A 16,891-nucleotide genomic window follows, 5' to 3' on the forward strand; every position below is an offset into this window, starting at 1 on the left:
TCCAGGGCTCTGGCACTTCCAAATGAAAGAATTTTGTTATTTACCTTCCTATTTTTCTTTAGCAACCTTTTCTCATCCTTCTGGTGCCTCCTGGCTGGTCAGGAGCAGGACAGTTCCACACAGCAGAGCCAATGAACCTGCCCCCACCCCAGGTCCTTCTAGTTCATTTAGAGATTGGGACTTGGGGGCTGTATTGCTACAGTGAACTTTAGGGACCAGGTCTGAATTGGATCTGAAAGTTACCTTTCATGACCTAAGGAAGGGGGAGAAGGGAGGGAGAAGGCAAGGAGTTGGGGAGAAGGCAAGGCAGGGGAGAAGGTAAGGAAGGGGGAGGAGACTCTGACCTTAGTAACACTCCAACAGTGACAGTGAGTACATGAAGGACCCTTACTATGGGCTGGCTCTCCTGAGGGCTGAGGTGCAAGCTCATTCCTGTAGCCATCTTCAGAAAGGTTCCTTTCCCTCCAGGTCCACATTCACCTGGGTAACAGCAGTGAGAAAAAGAAAGAGAGGACAGATCTCTGGACTTCATCTGCAAAAAAAGAAGGTACAGCACTCTGTCTTGGGGAGGCTCCTACAAAAGCTGGGTTGAAAACCACTTACCTGCTCCTTTCTGATTCAGATCAGAGAAGGCAGTTGGAGAGCTCCCAGTCTGTGTTCCAGCTGTGACCAGGCAGGTTTTGGAGAGGGAAGTAGCCTCTGTGTTATCTTAAATGGTACAAATGACTCTGAGGAGTAAAGGGCTAAACGTAACTCAGGGGAGCAAAAAGTTCTAACCCCCAAATGTCACAGCAGTGTTCCTCACAGTGCTGGAGAGCCTTCACTCCATGCTGAAGCTGCTTTTTTGCCATGCTCCAAGTTAAAACCATCAGCAGGTGTGAGATTGGGAAGGACTTTTTTCCTCCACTCAGAACTTTGGTTGTAGAGCTTCTTGGTTGCCATCTGAGCATTACTGTTGCCCCACAACACTTTTTTTTTTTCTTCTCTAGAACAGGGTAGGTTGAGGCTTTGGGACATGAAGTTTTAGACATGTTGGGAGCGTTTGCAGGTGTTCTGCAGTTTTGTTTGCAGGTGTGGCTCTGTTATGGATACAATGAGTGGAAGAGATACTTTTCCCTTCTATAGTAGCTTCTGAAGAGGAGGTGACATCAGAAGGCTCAATACCATGCAACCACAGAATGGGTTGGATTGGAAGGGACCTTAAAGATCATCCGGTTCCAATCCCCTGATAGGGATATTGTGATGGGATGAGGAGGAGTGGATTGAAGCAAGAGAGAGACTGGAGATGAGGAAGAAATTATTTCCAGTGAGGGTGGGGAGACACTGGCACAGGTTGCTCAGGGAGGTTGTGGATGTCCCCTCCCTGGAGGTGTCCAAGGCCAGTCTGGATGAGGCCTTGAGCAACCTGGGCTGGTGGGAGGTGTCCCTGCCCATGGCAGGGGGTTGGCACTGGATGGTCTTTGAGGCCCTTTCCAACCCAACCCATTCTATGAATCTATGAACCTTCTACTAGAGCAGTTGCTCAAGGCCCCATCCAACTTGGCTCTGAACACTTCCATACTTGGAGCCTCCACAGCTTCTCTGGACAACCTGTTCCAGTGCCTCACCACCCTTGTGGGGAAGAATTTCCTCCTCATGTCTAGTAGAGGACATCCTTGCACCTACTTTGTGCACAGCTGGAGTTCTACTGCAGTTATTCCAGTCAAGGAGAATCATCTCTGCTGGAGTAGTCACTTGTGTTGGGATAGAGAAAACCTTCACACCAACCCAGGGAAGGGAAAGCCTCCTTGGGGACTGACCTTGGGCTCCAGGAATGTTCTGTAGTCCTCATGTCAGCTCTGTTTCTGAGTGACTGTGTCCAGCACAGAATGAGTGCTGCTAAGCCTGTAAATGCTTTTGACAAGGAGGAGATTCCTCTCTCCTCAGGCTGCTGAGAGGCTCTCTCATCAGCTGTCCAAGCTGAACCTCCCCTGGTTACAGAGGGAAGTATTTCATACTGAACAGTGACCAAGCAGATAGTGAGTGGTTGGAGTTCTCTACAACTCCCTGAGAGGAGGTTGGAGCCAAGTGAGGGTTGGGCTCCTCTTTTTAGTAACAAGAGGAAATGGCCTCAAGTTATACCAGGGGAGGTTTAGGTTGGACATGAGGAACAATTTCTTCTCCTTCAAGGGTTGTCAAGGTCTAGCCCAGGCTGCTTAGGGTCAAATCATCATCCCTGGACATACTTAAAGCCATGGAAATGTGGGACTGAGGTCCATGGTTTAGTAGTGACCTGGCAGTGCTGGGTTAAGGCTTGGACTCAAAGGTCTTTCCTAGCCTAGATGATTCCTCCAGGCCATCCTCCATCAGCACAGTTGTTTTTATACTGGAATTTTTGCAGGCTTCTGACATGAGTGACTTTGCTCTTGTCTGTAGATCCTCAGTGTTCCATCCCTGCACAGGTTTGAGCTGTCATCTGCAGCAGCTCTTAGTGTGAAGTGGGGAGAAGGAATTTCCTCACTTTTTGGAATGTGATTCTTGCAGACTTGGAACATCATCTGGATAGATTTGCCCAGATGAGGTGGAAGGAGACACCTTTATCTTAAAATAAACATTCCCATATAATTCTTAGCAGGGAGTGAGTCAGTGGGCAGGGAGCTGTGGGGATTTCCTGGAGCTGGCAGCTCCCTGTTGGAAGCAGAACCTTTGCAGCATATGCATCTCAGACATGTGCACAGAGTGCATGGCTGCTGCATGTTGGCTTCCATGGCATCATCACAGAGTCATGGAATGGCTCAGGTTGGAAGGGACCTCAGAGCTTGTCCACTCCAACCTCCCCACTGTGGGCAGGGACACCTCTCAACTGGACTCAGCTGCTGAAGGCCTCATCCACAGCCTCCCCGGGCAACCTGTTCCAGAGTCTCACCACCCTCACACTGAAGAACTTCTTCCCCAGCTTCAGTCTGACCCTGCTCTGCCTCAGCTTCAGTCCATTCCCCCTTGTCCTGTCTCTAGACATTCTCATGAAAAGTCCTTCTGCAGCCTTCCTGTAGGATCCCTTCAGGTACTGGCAGGCAGCTCTAAGATCCTCCTGGAGCCTTCTCCTCTCCAGGTTGAACACCCCCAGCTCCCTCAGCCTGGCCTCACAGCAGAGCTGCTCCAGCCCTTGGAGCATCTTTGTTGGACTCATTCCCCCAGCTCTATGGTGCTCTTGTAATGGGGACACCAGAACTGGAGGCAGGACTGGAGGTGGGGTCTCAGCAGAGCAGACTCAAGGGGCAGAATTTTCTTTTATAGCTGTTATTTTCTATCTGAATCCCAAAAGAACCAGAAACAAACCTCCTGTTTACGTTCCTGAAGCAGGATTGCTTCACTCCCTCCTTCCTTTGCCTCTGGTAAGTTTTCAGTCAGACCAGTGACGGTACAACTAGGAGCTGAGCAAGCAAGTGATTAGTGTGATTTATCCCTGTTTCTTTGGAACCTCTCTATGGATAAGTTGTGGTTTGCCAGATTTTCTACACACTTTATATATCCACATCCCACAGAAGCTGAAAGTTTTGGCAGCTGACTGTGGGGAAAGTAGAAAGTTTAGGTGAAAGGTTTATAGCCACTGGAAATTCCCCATGGAGCAGCGCTGCTTTTCCTTTCAAGCCAGTGCAAGGGTGGAGATATTTATTTTTTTAGTAACTTCAGTCCTTTGTCTTTCATCCCACTGCTCTGCAGCTCTTCTACCATGTGCTCTCTTCCTGTTGTCCTTGACATCATCATAGCCTGGTCTGGAAGGGACCTCCAAAGGTCATTCAGTCCAACTCCCTGCAGTCAGCAGGGACATCCTCCACCACAGCAGCTTGCTCACAGCCTTCTCCAGCTTCTCCTTGAATATCTCCAGGCATGGGGCCTCAGTTCCCTCCCTGAGCAACCTGTGGCAGTGTTCCAGCAGCCTCCTGCTGCACAACTTGTTCCTCACATCCAATCTCAATCTGCTCTGCTCTCATTTCAAACCCTTGCCCCTGCTCCTGTCCCTGCAGGCCTTTGCACACAGTCCCTCTGCAGCCTTCTTGCAGCCCTTCAGCTACTGTCAGGCTGCTCTGAGGTGTGCCTGGAGCCTTCTCTTCTCCAGGCTGAACACCCCCAGCTTCCTCAGCCTGTCCTCATGCAGAGGTTCTCCAGCTCCCTGAGCGTTTTCCTGGCCTCCTGGACCCTCTCCAGCAGGTCCATGTCCTTCCTGTGCTGAGGGCTCCAGAGCTGCATGCAGCCCTCCAGGTTTCAGCAATTAAGCCTGGGAAGAACCAAAGGAGAATCTACCATACCTCTGGAGTTTTAGCTTCAGGTGCTGGCCAGCAGCTCAGAAGCAGGAGGCTATGTCTTAGTCCTACTCTAATTTTGCCATTTGCAGCCTGACTTCTTGGTGCTTTCTCTGTATTTGCTCCAGGAAAGACCTTGAGCTATTGGTGCTTCAGCCCTGGGTACAGCATGCAGGAGCTGGTTCACCAGGGGGTCAGGTCCATCATCCTCACCAGTGGGACTCTCTCCCCCCTCTCCTCATTCACAATGGAGATGCAGATGTAAGTACCCAGCTGTGTGAACCACCCAGTGCACAACCTGCCCTCTGCTATTTGGGGCTGATCTCGGCATTTTCCTGGTCTGGTTGCCAGTAGAGAATCACATGCTGAGGGTCTGGGCTCTTACTTTTGTTTCTTTTAGCCCTTTTCCTGTTTGTTTGGAGAATCCTCACGTTATCAGCAAACACCAGCTCTGGGTTGGGATCATTCCTAAGGGACCTGATGGAACTGAGCTTGCTTCTAACTATGAAAGAAGGTAAGGAACTTCCATCTGGGATTCTGCTTTGAAGTCTTGGGTTCTGCATTTTGGGCTCTGCTTACAGGAGGGTGCTGGTGAATTCAGTGGTCCCTGTAGTTCTGTTCTTGGACAGACACTGCCCAAGTCTGGACATGCTGCTGGCTAACAACACCCCTTGACTGCTACTGTTGGCAGTTCAGAACTGGAGAGCTGGAAGGTATCAAATGTCAGGGCACTGAGTGCACTAACAGAGCCCTGAGCAGACCAAAGAGGACCTCCTCCCACAACCAGTACCCAGGAGATACACTTAAGGTCTGGTAGAGGCCTTCTGGGCATGAACTGGCTGGAGTGAGTCCAGAAGAGGGCCACAGAAAGGCTTAGGAGCCTGGAACACCTTTGCATGAGGACAGGCTAAGGGAGCTGGAGCTGAGAGTGTTCAGCCTGGAGAAGGCTCCAGGCACACCTCAGAGCAGCCTGACAGTAGCTGAAGGGAGCTACAAGAAGGCTGCAGAGGAACTGTTTGCAGAGGCCTGCAGGGACACCAGGGGCAATGGCTTCAAAGTAGAGCAGAGCAGATTGAGAGTGGATGTGAGGAACAAGTTGTGCAGCAGGAGGCTGCTGGAACACTGCAACAGGTTGCCCAGGGAGGGAGCTGAGGCTCCATGCCTGGAGCTGTTCAAGGAGAGGCTGGAGAAGGCTCTGAGCAACCTGCTCTAGTGGAGGATGTCCCTGCTGAGTGCAGGGGGTTGGGCTGGGTGAGCTTTGGAGGTCCCTTCCAACCCAAACCATTCTGGGATTCCCCTTCAGCCCCATTAGACTTTAGGAAAATGGAGTGTTCAGAGGTAACATCTCCTCAAAGCAATTATTTTGGCTGCCCTGCAGCAAACATGAGACCCTAAAATTGTTTGGGTTGCAAAAGCCCTCTCAGATCATCCAGTCCAACCTTCAACTCAACTCAGAGACCATTCACTGAAAACAAACAACAAAAAAAAAAAAGGTGGGAAACTGTTCCCTCTTCTGCAGAAGTGGGAAGGGACTCAGCAATTGTAATAAATTTTTACAGAGAAGAAGTCTGGAAACCCCTCAGCCTGTGTTTCTCACCTTGTAAACCTTGGTGTGCCATTGCAGTGGTGTTAGTGAGGAAACTGTCACTTGTAGGCGGAAGATTGGGGATCCACCCCTGCTTAAGGACTAGAACATCTTGGAAGAAGGGAATTCACAGCCTTGGCTTTGCTTTGACAACATCTCTAGGGTATTTATAGTCCTATAAAAAAAAATGTTCCCTCCCTTTTTTTTTAACCACCATATGTAAATTTCCTTGGAAAACAGAATGCAAAGAAACATAAAGACATGAGGAAGGAGGTGACTGCAGTGAGGGTTGGGAGAAACCAACAGTTTATTGTAGAGCTAGGTTTATGGCACCAGTAAGTAACTGAATAGCAACCCAATTCATCCTCCTTGCCCTTGCAGCCTCCCCCCACCCCATTCATTAACTGTTTGTTGCTAGGTTAGTCAGGCTTGGCAGCAGCTCTGCAGGCTTCTGGCAGAACTTGCAGCCTCCAGGTGTTGTCATTACTCAGCAAACTCCTGGGGCTGTCCATTTCCACTTGTTCCTTCTGTGATGATAGGGAAGTTCAAGTCATCCTCAGAGCTAAAAATAATGCTGGTGTCCAGGTGAAGACACAGCTGGAGTGTTGTGGCCAGTTCTGGGCTGCCCTGGCCAAGAGAGACAGGGAACTACTGCAGAGAGCCCAGCAGAGGCTACAGAGATGCTGAGGGATGCTGGAGCAGCTCTGTGAGGAGCAAAGGCTGAGAACCTGGAGAAGAGCAGTCCCAGAGGGGATTTCAGCAATGCTCAGCAAGAGCTAAAGGAGCTGTGGAGGGCAACAGGCTGGGGCCAGACTCTGCTCAGTGGTGCCCAGGGACAGCACAAGGGGCAATGGGCACAAAGTGGAACCCAGGAGGTTCCATGAGGAGAAATTTGTTTGGTGTGAGGGTGCAGAGCCCTGGAGCAGGCTGCCCAGAGAGGTTGTGGAGTCTCCTTCTCTGGAGAGCTTCCAGCCCCCCCTGGCCATTGTGCTCCTGGGCAAGCTGCTGTGGGTGCCCTGCTGGAGCAGGGCTTGGACTGGATGAGCTCCAGAGATCCTTCTCAGCCCCAACCATGCTGGGGTTCTGGCTGCTGTAATATTTACTAGCAGTGTGTTGTCACACTATTAGTGACCTCTTGTCCTTGGTCAGGGTGGTTCCCTGGCAGGAGGGCAGCCAGGAGCATGGATTGCCCCTGTCAGCTGCATATCAGAGGAGCTCAGTAGGTATGAAAAACAGCAGAGGAAACACAATGATGTTCTTGATTTTTATTTCTTTGTAGGTTTTCAGAGGATTATTTATCTTCTCTGGGGAAAACAGTTGGTAAGTGAAGTGTGGGGGGAGTCAGAAATGGGAATTTTAGAAACCTTCTAGAAGGAATGGTGAAGAGGTCAGAACAGAGAAAGGTGAAGGCTGGTTTTGCATATCTGAATGCTGTCTGCTTTGCTTAACCAAAGCTCCTGTTATTGCATGCAAAAAGGAGTTGGAGTCCTTGCTTGGATGTTTCCAGGTCTGGGATTCATTTTTATTGCCTGGTGTTTAGGTTTGGGTCCAAACTGTGGTTCTCAAACATGATCAGAAAGTGGCATAAGCTGGAAACTCAGTGCACAGAGATGATGCAGCCAAACATTTGCAGAGCAATTAAGGATCACAAGACCTCAGTCCAGCTTGTGGTGATGTTTTTAAAGGCTCTGTGTCAAGCCTGCCTGAAGTAAGCATTTTTTGTTCTGGTGGTCTTGCACATAGCATAGAGCCAGAACAGTTCACTGTGTGAGGAGAAAAGAATAACATTTGTGTAGTTTGTCTCACTTGGGATTGAAAGGAATCTGTTAACTGTAGAAATGTTGGAGGAGAGCTCTGAGGTGGTCAGTTTGGCCTGAAAGGGGAAATTAAGAAGCACAGAATAGTGCTGTGTCCAACTCTGGAGCCCTCAATACAGGAAGGACATGGACATGATAGAGAGGGTCCAGAGGAGGCCAGGAAAATGCTCAGGGAGCTGGATATCCTCTGCATGAGGACACGCTGAGGGAGCTGGGGGTGTTCAGCCTGGAGAAGAGAAGGCTCCAGGCACACCTCAGAGCAGCCTGACAGTAGCTGAAGGGCTACAAGAAGGCTGCAGAGGGACTGTGTGCAAAGGCCTGCAGGGACAGGAGCAGGGGCAAGGGTTTGAAATGAGAGCAGAGCAGATTGAGATTGGATGTGAGGAACAAGTTGTGCAGCAGGAGGCTGCTGGAACACTGCCACAGGTTGCCCAGGGAGGTGGTTGAGGCCCCATGCCTGGAGCTGTTCAAGTTGAGAATGGAGAAGGCTGTGAGCAAGCTGCTGTGGTGGAGGATGTCCCTGCTGAGTGCAGGGGATTGGACTGGGTGAGCTTTGGAGGTCCCTTCCAACCCAAACCATTGTGGGATTCTGTGTTTTGGAGGGGTCCCATGCTGTTGTTTCTCCTCTGCAGCCTGTGTGCTCCATCCCAGGGTGAGAATCCTCTCAGCCAGGCCCTTGCCTCTCTCGTTGCAGGTAACCTGGTGCGAGTTGTCCCACATGGCATGCTGGTCTTCTTCCCATCCTATCCTGTCATGGATAAGAGCCTGGAATACTGGAGAGTACGTTACTTGCTCTGTAGTTTTGCTGTCTAACCATACTGATTAACATTTCTGTGTTAATAAGGGCAAACCCAAGTCAGGCTTCTTTCCTCTTGATCACAGTGCCCTGAAATCCAACTTTGTGGAGTTCAAACCCAAAAGGATCTTTATCTATCATCTCATCTGATCCCAGAATTCACTGCATTTCACCAAACCTCTCTCTTTAGAGGTTTAATAGTATAGTTGGTCAAAGTGTTTCACTTCTTAGGGAGGGGACAAAAGTCCCAACCTCAGCGTTTCTTACTTTATTTCTAATGAGTAACTGTTGTTGGGTCACTTTGTACCTGCTCCTGACCTGAGTCACTCCTGAGACTTGACTGAACAGTTCTGGTTTATATCCTTCTCCTTATAAAGTCATCACTGGGACAGAGGTGTCACTGCAAAGGGGCACTCTAGGAGATGGGTGTTGGGAGCTTGCAAGCTGGGAAGGAAAGGAATGGATCTGTTATCTGTATTGTGTCTGAGCTGCACCAGCTGCAAGGAGTCAGTGTTGGTAGAACTGCAGCTGGCTGATGCCTCCTCCTCTGCTTGGCAAGAGAGGAACAAATCGTTAGGGAGGTGTGTGGTGAGCACTCCTGAGCATATCCCTCCTTGTGGGCACTGTTGGTAGGTTCTTGCCTTCAGATGACCATTTCTGATACCTTCTTTCTCTGTTACACAGGAGCATGATCTTGCTAAAAGAATAGAAGAAGTGAAGCCCATGTTTGTGGAACCCAGGAACAAAGGAAGCTTTGCAGAGGTGGAGTGTTTGCATCACCTACCTAGAACATTTTCAGGAACTATTTTTCTGTTTAAATTCCTGTTCTATGATGTGTTAGAGGGTGAAGCTCCCACGTTTTATGCTAGGATGAAAGGGGAAACACCTACATTCCATCCTAGAAGTGAAGTTACCCACGTATTCTGCTAGGGTAAAAGTGAAGCCCCCACATTTTACCTCATCCTAGGATAAAATGTGGGTGTCTCGTTTTTATCCTAAGAGTGAAGCTCCCCCCTTCCAGTTTCTGCCAGGATAAGAGTGAAGCTCCCCCCTTCCAGTTTTCTGCCAGGATAAGAGTGAAGCTCCCCCCTTCCAGTTTCTGCCAGGATAAGAGTGAAGCTCCCCCCTTCCAGTTTCTGCCAGGATAAGAGTGAAGCTCCCCCCTTCCAGGTTTCTGCCAGGATAAGAGTGAAGCTCCCCCCTTCCAGTTTCTGCCAGGATAAGAGTGAAGCTCCCCCCTTCCAGTTTCTGCCAGGATAAGAGTGAAGCTCCCCCCTTCCAGTTTTCTGCCGGGATAAGAGTGAAGCTCCTCCCCCCTTCCAGTTTCTGCCAGGATAAGAGTGAAGCTCCTCCCCCCTTCCAGGTTTCTGCCAGGATAAGAGTGAAGCTCCTCCCCCCTTCCAGGTTTCTGCCAGGATAAGAGTGAAGCTCCTCCCCCCTTCCAGGTTTCTGCCAGGATAAGAGTGAAGCTCCTCCCCCCTTCCAGGTTTCTGCCAGGATAAGAGTGAAGCTCCTCCCCCCTTCCAGGTTTCTGCCAGGATAAGAGTGAAGCTCCTCCCCCCTTCCAGGTTTCTGCCAGGATAAGAGTGAAGCTCCTCCCCCCTTCCAGGTTTCTGCCAGGATAAGAGTGAAGCTCCTCCCCCCTTCCAGGTTTCTGCCAGGATAAGAGTGAAGCTCCTCCCCCCTTCCAGGTTTCTGCCAGGATAAGAGTGAAGCTCCTCCCCCCTTCCAGGTTTCTGCCAGGATAAGAGTGAAGCTCCTCCCCCCTTCCAGGTTTCTGCCAGGATAAGAGTGAAGCTCCTCCCCCCTTCCAGGTTTCTGCCAGGATAAGAGTGAAGCTCCTCCCCCCTTCCAGGTTTCTGCCAGGATAAGAGTGAAGCTCCTCCCCCCTTCCAGGTTTCTGCCAGGATAAGAGTGAAGCTCCTCCCCCTTCCAGGTTTCTGCCAGGATAAGAGTGAAGCTCCTCCCCCCTTCCAGGTTTCTGCCAGGATAAGAGTGAAGCTCCTCCCCCCTTCCAGGTTTCTGCCAGGATAAGAGTGAAGCTCCTCCCCCCTTCCAGGTTTCTGCCAGGATAAGAGTGAAGCTCCTCCCCCCTTCCAGGTTTCTGCCAGGATAAGAGTGAAGCTCCTCCCCCCTTCCAGGTTTCTGCCAGGATAAGAGTGAAGCTCCTCCCCCCTTCCAGGTTTCTGCCAGGATAAGAGTGAAGCTCCTCCCCCCTTCCAGGTTTCTGCCAGGATAAGAGTGAAGCTCCTCCCCCCTTCCAGGTTTCTGCCAGGATAAGAGTGAAGCTCCTCCCCCCTTCCAGGTTTCTGCCAGGATAAGAGTGAAGCTCCTCCCCCCTTCCAGGTTTCTGCCAGGATAAGAGTGAAGCTCCTCCCCCCTTCCAGGTTTCTGCCAGGATAAGAGTGAAGCTCCTCCCCCCTTCCAGGTTTCTGCCAGGATAAGAGTGAAGCTCCTCCCCCCTTCCAGGTTTCTGCCAGGATAAGAGTGAAGCTCCTCCCCCCTTCCAGGTTTCTGCCAGGATAAGAGTGAAGCTCCTCCCCCCTTCCAGGTTTCTGCCAGGATAAGAGTGAAGCTCCTCCCCCCTTCCAGGTTTCTGCCAGGATAAGAGTGAAGCTCCTCCCCCCTTCCAGGTTTCTGCCAGGATAAGAGTGAAGCTCCTCCCCCTTCCAGGTTTCTGCCAGGATAAGAGTGAAGCTCCTCCCCCCTTCCAGGTTTCTGCCAGGATAAGAGTGAAGCTCCTCCCCCCTTCCAGGTTTCTGCCAGGATAAGAGTGAAGCTCCTCCCCCCTTCCAGGTTTCTGCCAGGATAAGAGTGAAGCTCCTCCCCCCTTCCAGGTTTCTGCCAGGATAAGAGTGAAGCTCCTCCCCCCTTCCAGGTTTCTGCCAGGATAAGAGTGAAGCTCCTCCCCCCTTCCAGGTTTCTGCCAGGATAAGAGTGAAGCTCCTCCCCCCTTCCAGGTTTCTGCCAGGATAAGAGTGAAGCTCCTCCCCCCTTCCAGGTTTCTGCCAGGATAAGAGTGAAGCTCCTCCCCCCTTCCAGGTTTCTGCCAGGATAAGAGTGAAGCTCCTCCCCCCTTCCAGGTTTCTGCCAGGATAAGAGTGAAGCTCCTCCCCCCTTCCAGGTTTCTGCCAGGATAAGAGTGAAGCTCCTCCCCCCTTCCAGGTTTCTGCCAGGATAAGAGTGAAGCTCCTCCCCCCTTCCAGGTTTCTGCCAGGATAAGAGTGAAGCTCCTCCCCCCTTCCAGGTTTCTGCCAGGATAAGAGTGAAGCTCCTCCCCCCTTCCAGGTTTCTGCCAGGATAAGAGTGAAGCTCCTCCCCCCTTCCAGGTTTCTGCCAGGATAAGAGTGAAGCTCCTCCCCCCTTCCAGGTTTCTGCCAGGATAAGAGTGAAGCTCCTCCCCCCTTCCAGGTTTCTGCCAGGATAAGAGTGAAGCTCCTCCCCCCTTCCAGGTTTCTGCCAGGATAAGAGTGAAGCTCCTCCCCCCTTCCAGGTTTCTGCCAGGATAAGAGTGAAGCTCCTCCCCCCTTCCAGGTTTCTGCCAGGATAAGAGTGAAGCTCCTCCCCCCTTCCAGGTTTCTGCCAGGATAAGAGTGAAGCTCCTCCCCCCTTCCAGGTTTCTGCCAGGATAAGAGTGAAGCTCCTCCCCCCTTCCAGGTTTCTGCCAGGATAAGAGTGAAGCTCCTCCCCCCTTCCAGGTTTCTGCCAGGATAAGAGTGAAGCTCCTCCCCCCTTCCAGGTTTCTGCCAGGATAAGAGTGAAGCTCCTCCCCCCTTCCAGGTTTCTGCCAGGATAAGAGTGAAGCTCCTCCCCCCTTCCAGGTTTCTGCCAGGATAAGAGTGAAGCTCCTCCCCCCTTCCAGGTTTCTGCCAGGATAAGAGTGAAGCTCCTCCCCCTTCCAGGTTTCTGCCAGGATAAGAGTGAAGCTCCTCCCCCCTTCCAGGTTTCTGCCAGGATAAGAGTGAAGCTCCTCCCCCCTTCCAGGTTTCTGCCAGGATAAGAGTGAAGCTCCTCCCCCCTTCCAGGTTTCTGCCAGGATAAGAGTGAAGCTCCTCCCCCCTTCCAGGTTTCTGCCAGGATAAGAGTGAAGCTCCTCCCCCCTTCCAGGTTTCTGCCAGGATAAGAGTGAAAATCTCAGTGTCAAGTCAAATTTAGCTTTCCACTTTATCTTCTAGGTGATGGATGCCTACTATGATAAAATTGTCTGTCCTAAGTCCACTGGAGCTACTTTCTTGGCAGTGTGTCGAGGGAAGGTAATGACTGAGAGGTTTTTTTATCTGAGATCTCATTATATAGTGGACAGTGAGGGGGGAATTCTGAATTCAATCAACTTCTGTTGTTTGACTGTAATTATATGGAGGAAAAACAACCCCCCAGAGAAGTAGGAGGGCCTGAAGGCTTTTCCAAGTTCTGTCTGGTTTCTGTGTGCCCCATTATTGGGTTTATTGAAGGGAAACACCTTTGAGTTCACAGATTGCATCTGTTTGGAAGGGACCCTCAAAGGTCATCTTGTCAAACCCCCCTACAGTCAGTAGGGACACCTCCAACTAGATCAGGCTTCCCAGGAATACTCCAAAAGGAGATGAGTTTCTAACTCCTGTTGGCTGCTCACTGAAAACTCCACCCACTGGCTGAGAGCAGCTGCCTGGGAGGAGAGCTGCAGGCAACAGTGGTTATGAATCTTGGTAGAACAACTCTGCTGAAAGCCATAAATATTCTTCAGCTTTAAAACATCTCCACTAACTTCAGATCTTCTGGACACATCTGTTGGCCTTTCATTTTCTTTCCCCAGTGCTGACAGGCTGATGATAAGTGGAAATGCTTGCAAAAGCCTGAATTACTCTTAGAGCTACTTTTTCTTTTGCTGCTTATTGCAAGCGAAGAGGAGATTCAACTTCTTTTGAACCTTCATTCCCAGTATCCAAAGCAGTTGTTGGATAAGAGAAGAAAAGATTTATCAGTTTGTGGGTGGGACTCTCAGGCCTGTAAGCCCTGGCCTTCCAGGAACAGTGTGGAGAGATCATGCTCTGCAGTAACTTGAGGTTGAAGGATGAGCTCTTTGCTTTGCTCTGGTCACAGGGCTGCTGACATGACTGCAGAACTGGAGGGGTTTGAGAAGAGGTTTATTGTCCAAAGATCTCTAACTAGCTCTCTTCCAGCAGGTTTCTGCTAGCTTTCCATTATTCCTTTGAAATGATTCTGTGGTTTAGTGGCAGAGGTTTGCTGTGTCTTCCTTAGGTCTTATTAATGTTTGAAGGTATTGAAGGACTGATCAGAGATATTGGCTGATGCTTCAGATGTCTTTTGAATTCACTCATGCTTGTCCAGGAATCAGACATCTACATTAGCAGTGCTGGCTGGGGTGTGCTTTATCCAGGGCCTCCTAGAGGGGAAAGGCTGAGTTTAAAGCCCTGGTGATAAGAGCAGAAGAACAAGGTAAAACTATTGCTAGCATCTTTCACAGCTCTGCTTGCTTGCTTGATTTAATTTAAGGGAGAGAAAAAGACCAACAACTGCTGAAACGGCTCTCCAAAGTCTGTTGATTAATGGAAACCTCCCTCTCTTCAGGCCAGTGAAGGCTTGGACTTTGCAGACGTCACTGGGCGAGGAGTTGTCATCACTGGGCTTCCCTTTCCCCCTCGGATGGAGCCCAGAGTTGTGCTGAAGATGCAGTTCCTGGATGAAATGAGAAGTAGTGCTGCAGGTGCACAGGTAATGCTTGGGCAGCTTTTCACTCTTGGCTGTTTGCAGGTTTGTGTCGTTGTTTCTGCCTCTTGGCTACCTGTAGTTGGTTTTCCTTGGTATTTAGAGATCACAGAATCCCAGCATGGTTGGGGTTGGAAGGGAGCTCTGGAGCTCATCCAGTCCAACCCCTGCTCCAGCAGGGCACCCACAGCAGCATGGCCAGGAGGGGTTGGAAGCTCTCCAGAGAAGGAGGCTCCAGAACCTCCCTGGGCAACCTGCTCCAGGGCTCTGCACCTTCACACCAAACAATTTTATCCTCATGGAACCTCCTGGCTTCCACTTTGTGCCCATTGCCTATTGTACTGTCCCTGGGCACCACTGAGCAGAGTCTGGCCCCAGCCTCTTGCTCCCCACAGCTCCTTTAGCTTTTGGTGAACATTGCTCAGATCCCCTCTGGGGCCCCTCAGCAGCTTTGTAGCCTCTGCTGAACTGTGTCCAGTAGTTCCCTGTCTCTCTTGAAATGGGGAGCCCAGAACTGGCCACAATACTCCAGGTCTGACCTCATTAGGGCAGAGGAGAGGGGAAGGAGAGCTTCCCTTGACCTTTCTTCATGCATCCAGATTTCTCAGTAGATCTCCAGTACTGTGTCCAGTTCTGGAGCCCCTATTACAAGAGGGCTATGGACATGCTGGGAGGTGTCCAGAGAAGGGCCACCAGGATGAGCAGAGGGCTGGAGCACCTCTCTTATGAGGACAGACTGAAAGAGTTGGGGCTGTTCAGTCTGGAGAAGAGAAGGCTCTGAGGTGACCTTCTTGTGGCCTTCCAGTATCTGAAGGGGGCTACAAGAAAGCTGGGGAGGGACTTTTTAGGCTCTCAGGTAGTGATAGGACTGGGGGGAATGGAACAAAGCTGGAAGTGGGGAGATTCAGACTGGAGGTGAGGAAGAAGTTCTTCCCCATGAGAGTGGTGAGAGCCTGGAATGGGTTGTCCAGGGAGGTGGTTGAGGCCCCATCCCTGGAGGTGTTTAAGGCCAGGCTGGATGAGGCTCTGGCCAGCCTGATCCAGTGTGAGGTGTCCCTGCCCATGGCAGGGGGGTTGGAACTGGATGATCTTTGTGGTCCCTTCCAACCCTGACTGAGTCCATGATCTTGTTGGGTGTTCATTTGTTTTGAAGAAGCAATGGCTGTGCAGCACACAGAGGCCATTGTTCCTGGCCAGCAGCGTCAGTTCCTCTCTTCTCCTGCAGTGTTTGTCTGGCTGGGAGTGGTACAACCAGCAGGCTTCCCGTGCTGTCAACCAGGCCATCGGCAGGGTGATCAGGCATCGCCAGGACTATGGTGCCATCTTCCTCTGTGACCAGAGGTGAGGCCTTGGCTCTGGAGCATAAACACATCAACATCTGTCTCCTCACCTGGGCCTTGGTGGTTTGTGTATACATAGAAAAGGAGGCTGAAGAGAGATCACCTGGCTCTCTACAGCTCCCTGGCAGGAAGCTGGAGTGAGGTGGGGGTTGGTCTCTTCCCACAGTGATGAGAGGAAAGGGCCTCAAGTTGTACCAGGGGAGGTTTGAGTTGGACATTAGAAGAAACTTCTTCACTGGAAGGGTTCTCAACCACTGGCACAGGCTGCTCAGGGAGGTGGTTGAATCCCAATCCCTGGGGGAGTTTAAAAGCCACAGAGATGTGCTGCTGAAGGCTATGGTTTAGCACCAGACTTGGTAGAGTCAGGGAATGGTTGGACTGGATGAGCTTAAAGGTCTTTGCCATCCAAAGCAAGTCTATGATTCAGGTTGGGAAAGACCCTTGAGCTATGAACCCTGTTCTACCAAGTTCACCACTAAACCATGTCTCTGTTACTGCTTGGAGAAGGCCACAGCTCATAGTCAGTCACTCAATTATTTCATCTCACAGGCTGTAGAAATGCTACATTCAGGAAGTAACTGGATTATTCTGCTCCCAAAATACTGTCTTGGAGCTGCAGAAGGAAATTCGTGGTTTCTTTTTGACTTCACATTGGCCAGTTTTAAGAACTCAGCTTGACAGGGTGCTGGGCCAGCTCATTTCAACTCTAGTATCACCTGGGAAGGTTGGTCCAGATGATGCTTGGGGTCCCTTCCAACTTGACCTTCTAGGATTTTCTATTGATGCCAGTTGGTTGAATTCATGTTTGCAGTGCTACTGGAAATTAGGGGCTAGTAATTTCCTGGCTTTGCATTTGTGCATCTCTCATTTTGAGAAGGCAGTCACCAGCACTGCGGTTGTGAGAGGAGCAGCAAAATGAGGAAGGATTCTATTGCTGAAAGAATAAAATCTGTGTTAATGTAAGAGATTAATATCCTATTGCATTATTAGTTTTGTATTAGTATTAGGTTGCAACCCATTAATATATTAATACAGCAGTGATACCTGTGTAGTGACAGGACAAGAGGAAGTGGCCTCAAGTTGCCCCAGGGGAGGTTCAGGTTGGACATGAGGAACAATTTTTGTTCCCTTTGAGGGTTGTCAAGCCCTGACCCAGACTTCCCAGAGAAGTGGTGGAGTCCCCAGCCCTGGAGGGATTTAAAAGGTTTGCAGATGGTGGTGCTGAGGGCCATGGTTTGGTGGTGCCCTGGCAGTGCTGAGTCAGCAGCTGGAGGTTGTGATCTTCAAGGTCTCTTCCAGCCAGAACAGTTCTGTGATAATAGGCAACAAGTTGAAGTGGTAGCCTCCAGTGCGGAGGTTTGAAT

General features: G+C 50.6%; 1 protein-coding gene across 1 annotated transcript in view; it reads left to right on the forward strand.

The window, feature by feature from the left end:
• Positions 1–16,891, forward strand: part of RTEL1 (regulator of telomere elongation helicase 1) — a 47,209-nt gene that overhangs the window by 13,260 nt on the left and 17,058 nt on the right. The window contains exons 15-23 of the mRNA XM_054391878.1: positions 469–547; positions 4,412–4,544; positions 4,684–4,797; positions 7,148–7,188; positions 8,380–8,465; positions 9,166–9,243; positions 12,657–12,734; positions 14,050–14,193; positions 15,413–15,528. Coding sequence (XP_054247853.1) covers positions 469–547; positions 4,412–4,544; positions 4,684–4,797; positions 7,148–7,188; positions 8,380–8,465; positions 9,166–9,243; positions 12,657–12,734; positions 14,050–14,193; positions 15,413–15,528 — 869 coding nt within the window. The remainder of the gene's footprint in view (positions 1–468; positions 548–4,411; positions 4,545–4,683; positions 4,798–7,147; positions 7,189–8,379; positions 8,466–9,165; positions 9,244–12,656; positions 12,735–14,049; positions 14,194–15,412; positions 15,529–16,891) is intronic.

Source organism: Indicator indicator, chromosome 24 (genome assembly GCF_027791375.1).
Source record: "Indicator indicator isolate 239-I01 chromosome 24, UM_Iind_1.1, whole genome shotgun sequence".
Taxonomy (NCBI): Eukaryota; Metazoa; Chordata; class Aves; order Piciformes; family Indicatoridae; genus Indicator; species Indicator indicator.